The sequence below is a fragment of the Nerophis ophidion genome, linkage group LG07, assembly GCF_033978795.1.
Source record: "Nerophis ophidion isolate RoL-2023_Sa linkage group LG07, RoL_Noph_v1.0, whole genome shotgun sequence".
In the NCBI taxonomy this organism is placed as follows: Eukaryota; Metazoa; Chordata; class Actinopteri; order Syngnathiformes; family Syngnathidae; genus Nerophis; species Nerophis ophidion.
The window spans coordinates 19,704,343-19,712,515 of NC_084617.1; the positions used below are offsets into that span (position 1 = coordinate 19,704,343).

Consider the following 8,173-nt stretch of genomic DNA (forward strand, 5'->3'; position numbering starts at 1 on the left):
TATCGTCGATCTTCTCTATTAAATCCTTTCAGCAAAAATATGGCAATATCGCGAAATGATCAAGTATGACACAGAATGGACCTGCTATCCCCGTTTAAATAAGAAAATCTAATTTCAGCAGGCCTTTAAAATAGAGCCAGGGGACTTAAAATAGAGCCTTGGAGAACCCCGCAAGATTAGAGTGTTGCACAGCAATGATTAAGGACTTCCCACATTGTTTGTTTGGAAAAAATCAAAGTCCTGTAAATGTGAAAAATCAATCTGACATTTAATTTAAACGGAGAATATATCAGTGTGATGTTATGTGTTTGTTATGACCATGTACATATTAGGACCCGCCCCTTTCCGGAAGTCCTCCCACAAGGTTGTTTCAGTAGAGGTGACTGGAATTGAAAATTAAAAAAAGATATATTATGACAACCAATTGTGATACCAGCGCTGCAGAGAGTTGAGCGATCTAAAGGTGGGAGCAATCTCTAAAAACTGTCGCCCATCTCTCATGCTTTTGTCCGACCAAGGCGGGTATCAAAACTGAAAGTTAACTTGACGCGGATGCCGAGCACACACATTCTCCGGGTACAGCTCAGTGCTCGGGCATTTGGTGGCAGATTAAGATTTTGGGTGCCCCCTTTTTAATCTTATTTAAAAAGGGGGCATAACAGGTTTTGATTGATAAAAAAACTATTCAAAGAGTTATTTAATACCAATAGTAGAAGGATGAGTTGACACTTGAAGGAATACAATTTATTATTACAGCAAATTCAATGGATTTATGAAAAAAAAAGGCTACAACATGATGTCTTGGCTATCTTAAAATGATATATTTATATTTATGTACATGTACCTTGTACTGGCATGCTACAAGGACGGACCTTCAAGTGAGGACCAGAGCAAAAATAGACAAAGTCACACCTCCTACTACGTCCTAGCACAGGCTAACGTATATAAGAAAGGAGTATACAAAAAAAAAAGAAAGGAATTGCTGAGCGGACATTTTAAAGTGATGCTGTACATGAGGTCTCCAGAAGGTGGTGACATAATTTAATCCCTCTTGGATGAGCGCTTCAGAGGGGACACGTTGGCTAAAACGAGACCAGATCTGCTATCAAGACCTTCCTCCTTCACGACCCCACCAACATAATCTCAGCGCTGGCTCCAAAAAAACGTTGAGAAAAAAACTTTTCAGAGTTCCAAGCATTACGAGAAGACTACCTGGAGAGCAGAATAAATAAAAAGATGTAACACACGCAGAAGAAGAAGAAGAAGAACGGCGTAAAAGACTAAATGTAAGTTATTGCCGAGTCGGCGGGTTTTTAGTCCAAAAAACTGTTCACTCCAAGTCCGGACAAAGCTTCCTCGTGTTCTCTTTCTTCAGACGCGCAGGATCTCCAAGCAGTTGTTGTAGCAGATGGCGATCCAGTCAGGCTGCGTGGACGCCCACTGCACATTGTTGATCTCCCCTTCGGCCGTGTAGGCCAGGATGGGGTCCTCGATGGCGCGCGGCATCTGCTGGATGTCCCAGATCAGGGCCTGGTGGTCGTCGGCTGAGGCGGGATGGAGAAGACCATGGTGACAGGTCAGTGTTTGTCACGCTTGGACAATCGCACCATGCGACAAAGACTCTTAATAGAAATGACATCATTTCATATTCAAAACCTACAACATACCTCTTACATTTAAAACCTCACGGTACCAATTCCCAAAACTTAACGGTACTAATTTTTGGTACTTTTGTGTGTGTTCACCATAAAACAAAAACATGTATTTATAAAATATTTCCCAGTGAGCTAATAAAAATAACTGTACAGTAATATTATATTATGTTTGCCTACACTTCTGAATATCATTTTCAGGTTAGAAGTAGTCTTTGCCATTTAGTTAAAAGTGCTGGTCTCGTATTTGTTGAGTCCTACAAAGTGTTTGTACTGTAACAAATTAAGTACCCACATATGACTGAGGTGTATACCTCCAAAATTAGCTGAAAAGAAGCTAGCATACTAACATTAGCATGCTAACAACAGGTATCATTTGTCAAGGTACATAGGACTACCATGGAAAATAGCAAAACTATAAAGAGTCGATCTACTACAAATACCTTTTTGTAGGTATACACTTAAGTCATATTTTAGTTCTTGATGCATGCTAATGTTAGCATTTTAAACTTTTTTTTTCCAGGTACACGCCACAGAGTAAAATATTTTGGTACTCGACGCATGTTAGTTAGCATTGTCGAATATTATTATTACGCCACGGCGTGGCGAAGTTGGTAGAGTGGCTGTGCCAGCAATCTGAGGGTTACTGGTTCAATCCCCACCTTCTACCATCCTAGTCACGTCCGTTGTGTCCTTGGGCAAGACACTTCACCCTTGCTCAGAGTGTCCGCCCTGAGATCGGTAGGTCGTGAGTTCAAGTCCCGGGTGAGTCATACCAAAGACTATAAAAATGGGACCCATTACCTCCCTGCTTGGCACTCAGCATTAAGGGTTGGAATAGGGGGTTAAATCACCATAAATGATTCCCGGGCGCGGCACCGCTGCTGCCCACTGCTACCCTCACCATTGGTACTTTAACTTTTAACTTTGCTCCTGATGGGTCCTGTTGAGCGCCTTGCATGGCAGCTCCCACCGTCAGTGTTTGAATGGGTTAATGTGGAAATACTGTCAAAGTGCTTTGGGCTGCTTAAAAAGGGGTAGAAAAGCGCTATACAAGTACAACCATTTACCATTTTATTTCATTTTACCATTATTATGTACCTTGACAAATGATACCTGTTAGTATGCTAGCTTTTATTAAGCCAATTTTGGAGGTATACACCTCCATCATATGTCAGTACATAATTTGTTTATTAATAAAACTAAAACATGTACTTATCAAATATTTACCAGTGAGCTGATAACAATAACTATATTATATAATAACGTTATAATAACGTTAAAAATGTATTTTCCTACACTTCTGAATATCATTCTCAGGTTAGAAGTAGTCTTTGCCATTTAGTTAGATGTGCTAGTCTTGTCTTTTGTTGAGTCCTACAAAGTGTTAATACTGTATGTATTGCACTTATTATGCACCAGCTGTTTGAGTGTAATGTTCACCTCAGTTCTGGAGGTGTTGAAGTCGCCACGTAAAATCGCTATTCAGTAGCATGTCTATAGCATATCCCATTAGCATCAAGCTAGTTTGAAAAGTAAGGCCTTTCATTGAAGCGCTTTGTACCATGCACGCTTGCTTTGTTGCCATAAAAAATAGGAAGACTATTGAGAAGCATCTATCCATCCATCCATTTTCTACCACTTATTCCCGTTTGGGCTCGCGGGGGACGCTGGCGCCTATCTCAGCTACAATCAGGCGGAAGGCGGGGTACACTCTGGACAAGTTGCCACCTCATTGCAGTATTGAGAGGAAATCTGTGACAAATATGGCGGTTTGTGGAGGTGAGCATTTACCTGCGGTGCAGATGTGACACGAAGAGTGCGGCGCCCAGGCGATGCCGTTGACGCAGGCGCGGTGGTTGTTCAGGCGGGCCACTGGCGTGCACGGTACACGAACATCAAGGATCACCACCTGTGTCACACAAACACGTCAGCGGACAGGTTAACTATGTTTGCAGTTGGACCCGCTGCATAAATAGCGTGACATCATAAAGAGCGAGGTGAAAATCAATTCAACAAGGACAACTTCCCATTTTGGAAAAGCGCAAATCAATACACTGTGATATATATATACACACACACTCCGCGACCCCGAAAGGGACAAGCGGTAGAAAATGCTTGGATGGATACATATACATATATATATATATACATATATAATATATATATACACACATATATATATATGTATGTATATATATATATATGTATGTATATATATATATATATATGTATATATATATATATATATATATATATATATATACACACACACATATATCTCTCTATATATATAGATACATATATATATATATATATATATATATAAATATATACATATATAATACATACATACACATATATATACATATACACACAAACATATATACTGTGTGTGTGTTTATATATATGTGTGTATATATATATATATATATACACACAAATACATATACATCTATATCTATATATACAGTATATCTATATCTATATCTATATATATAAATATACAGTATATCTATATATACAAATATACACAGTGTATATATATACATACATACATACATACATATATATATACAAACATTTATAAAAATATATATACACACACAATAATATATATCAATATAAATACAAATGTATATATACATATATCTATCTATCTATCTATCTATCTATATATATATATATATACATATATATATATATATGTATATATATATATATATATATATATATATATATATATATATATATATATATATATATAAATATACATATATGTATGTATAAAGTGCTAGCTCTGACTATGAGAACTACCAAAATGCTCCCGCATCTTTTGATTTGTCATTCTAGGGTCCTCAGTGGGAAAGGTTTGTGCACCCCTGATGTAAACGGTGCATTTACTGACCTCCATGCCGTCCATGGCCATGGTGGCCAAGTAGTTGGGGTCCTGTTTGTTCCAGCAGAGGCGCAGCAGCGGGTGGTGCTGGGGGTCTTCATAGATGATGGTGCTGTGCTCCAGGTGCCGCAAGTCGAACATGCGCACAGAACCGTCGGCCCCGACCGAGGCAAACATGTCCCGGCCGCCCCCCGCGCGGCTGAAGGCGATATCATACACCTGCAGGGATAGATGCTCGCCATTACAATTCAGTTCCATGCTCCGAATGAAATCTCTGCGTTGCTTTAGTAACGAGCCTCTTTGTCATGAGCGATCAGCTGTGTCTTCACATGTCCCGACACCAGGTTGACCCGGCCCAGCACCTGGCCGGTCTCCAGACCCCAGATGGTGCAGGTGGTGTCGATGCTGGACGTGCCTGCAAAACCGAACGTCGTCATTATTGTTGGAAGAAACGTAATTTTCCCCATTAGATACTTTTTCGCTTACCCAGCAGATTTGGATCCACCTCGTTCCAGTCGAAGGACGTGAGGGGAGCGCAGAAGTCGGAGTTCTTGTTGTTGTTCAGCAAACATTCAAGGCGTGTTTCTGTGTCGCTGACCTGCAACATGGGAGTGAAGATGTTTTGACATCACGTTATAGGTAGGTTTGCAAGCCGCCACAAATAAAATGTTTAGGGGAAAAAAATGGGAAAAGAAATAGAAAATCTCGCCCTTCTACATCACCACCCTCCCCAAAAAATTTATATTCTTCAATATTTGACACTTTTATTCACTTTAAAATTGTATTTGGTAAACATTTAAAAAGGTTTATAACAACAATAATGCTAAGTTTTGTTAGCCTGTCAATGGGATTTTCCATTGTATATTAGCATTAAGTTAGCGCAATAAGATTTTTTTTCAACTTACACCAAATGTATTGTCGATTTAACATGATATCTAGATGTATGTGCATTTCATGTGTATTTTAATGTACTCTGCTTTGTGTGTTTAGTTTTACAGTAACATAATTGCAGAGACTATCAATAAACAAACTTAAGTTGCAAGTTTTTACCATCTCTACTATAAAAAGGACTGTTTACTTATCTGCCAAACTAAATTCCAACATTATTGGACAGCAGAAAAATATATGAACTTAAATTGTACTAAGTGCAGTCTGCATTACATTGTGGTAATAAAATAAGAGACAATTGAAAAAAATTAAGCAAGCAATACGAAAAAGACATGTTGACTGTAATACCTAATAAAACAGATTTGACTTTAAATAAATGCATAACATTATTTTGCATTCAAAAAATACATGCATCATAAACAATTGTGCATAATAGTATGTGCAATTTCGTGAAGTGAATTATATTTATACAGCGCTTTTCTCAAGTGACTCAAAGCGCTTTACATAGTGACACCCAATATCTAAGTTATATTTAAACCAGTGTGGGTGGCACTGGGAGCAGGTGGGTAAAGTGTCTTGCCCAAGGACACAACGGCAGTGACTAAGATGGCACAAGCGGGAATCGAACCTGCAACCCTCAAGTTGCTGGCACGGCCACTCTACCAACCGAGCTATGCGTGTGAATGCCGAATGTGTGCAAGCCGTGGAAACTAACCAAAATGCTAACGTTGCCATGCTTAGTACGGTATGAATGCATCAAGTACCAAGTTATATGAATCAGAGGCGTACACATGGAACATTAAGTAAAAGAGCTAGCATGCAAACAGTTAGCATTCCTTAATTACCATGTCATATATATATATATATATATATATATATATATATACATATATATACATATATATATATATATATATGGTGCACACAAGTTACGTAGCTCGCCAGAAGCTGACAAAAAAAATCAGAGTCAGGTCACATAGTATTTAGACTGAAGTCACATTTGAAAAGATCAGATTCCAATCGGATTCAGGACTACCTCCTGTTGTGGCCTGAATCTGATGCCAAAAGATCAGATTTAATACAAATTACACCCCTGGCCCCCTCCTGCGTAGGTTGAGGTGGGCGGGTTTGGGGGCGCGGGGTTTTGTGCTAACGGGGTGTATAATGTAACCTGGAAAAGTCATGGTTGCATGGGATTCTGGGTATTTGCTATGTTGTGTTTATGTTGTGTTACAGTGCGGATGTTTTCCCGAAATGTGTTTGTCATTCTTGTTTAGTGTGGGTTCACAGTGTGGCGCATATTAGTAAGAGTGTTAAAGCTTGCTTATATCACAACCGTCAGTGTAACCTGCATGGCTGTTGAACAAGTTTGCCTTGAAATCGCTTGAGGATTGTATTAGAGGGCACAAATACATGTATTAGAAGATGATATGGGTATTGCCATCGCGATCCGCCGTCAATGATGCTATCCGAGTGAAAATCGCAGTATGCAAACCTCAGACAATTTTAGGCAAAGCCACTGAGGTCAGAAATCTCCCGGCAAATTCGGGAAGGTCGGCAAGTTTACAGCTGAGCCACACCAGAGTGATCAAAGAGCCGCATGCAGCTCCGGAGCAGCGGGTTGCCTACCCCTGATTTAGGGCTATATATATATAAACTTTAATTGATTGATTGATTGACTGGGGTCGTTCATGTCCACGCGCATGCGCAGAAACTCTCACATCCGCATCAACTTGCGTTACTTAGTTGTAACCGGAGAAGAGTACGAGTCGTTCATGACTTGCGAATATCTGAAAGGTTTCTTTGATACAAAGACGTAAACTCGCTTTGACGCTGGCATTTCAACTGGAAGATGGCAGAAAATAAATATGGTACCCTCCAGATGCGCAGGTAGTCCCCACTGGTGGCCAGCAGGTCCGGGTAGACCCCCTTGGTGTCCGGGATCCACATGATCTTGGTGGTGGGGTACGGGTGGTCGAAAGTGTTCCTGCACACAAACTCGGAGCTCTCCTCTTCCAAACCCACCAGCTGGACCTGGGCACAAACATCATCCGTGTAAACCGCATGAATTACCATTAATTCCAATGTAATAATATGACTCGTGTAAATAGCAAGGTGGCGACTTGTCCAGGGTGTACCCTGCCTTCCGCCCGATTGTAGCTGAGATAGGCGCCAGCGCACCCCGCGACCCCAAAAGGGAATAAGCGGCAGATAATGGATGGATGGATAAATAGCGAAGTGTTGTGTTTTTAGCAGGCGCCGAACAAAACAACTAGCATTAGCGTTAGCTCCATTCCGTTACTATCTTTAGCCTGTGTTAACGAATGGCAAACCCCCGAAAAGGACACACACCTTGTTGTTGTATTCCTCCACAAAACTCCCCAGCGCCAAGCGAAAGCGTTTGTCGGGCCGTACGCTCCAGTTCATGGCATAAACCGTCCATGGCGCCTCGTATTTGTAGATCTCTTTTCTCTTGCCGTGCAGCGACATCCTCGCCAACTGCGGCTAGCACGCTGCGGCTAACTGGCGAATAAACTTAGCCGGGAGGCGAATAGGGTCGCTTTTCTTTGAACTCGCGAGGAGAGTCGGAGATGAGACGCGGCGATAATCGCCGACGCACCGCAAATATGTTGTTATAACACCAAATAATCAGCACTTTATTCAACAAAGAGCGGCATGATAGCGCGGATCCAGCGACAGAAAGCTGTCATTACAGTAAGTCATCAGCGACTTC

General features: G+C 40.7%; 1 protein-coding gene across 1 annotated transcript; it reads right to left on the reverse strand.

Moving 5' to 3' along the window:
• Window positions 1–729: 729 nt before the first annotated feature.
• Window positions 730–8,173, reverse strand: dcaf7 (ddb1 and cul4 associated factor 7). Its single transcript, XM_061905538.1, has 7 exons — window positions 7,792–8,173; window positions 7,315–7,473; window positions 5,038–5,149; window positions 4,848–4,966; window positions 4,561–4,770; window positions 3,447–3,564; window positions 730–1,544 (listed from the first exon to the last, which is right to left on the reverse strand). The coding sequence occupies exons 1-7, from the start codon at window positions 7,927–7,929 to the stop codon at window positions 1,372–1,374; spliced, it is 1,029 nt and encodes a 342-aa protein (XP_061761522.1). The 5' UTR covers window positions 7,930–8,173; the 3' UTR covers window positions 730–1,371.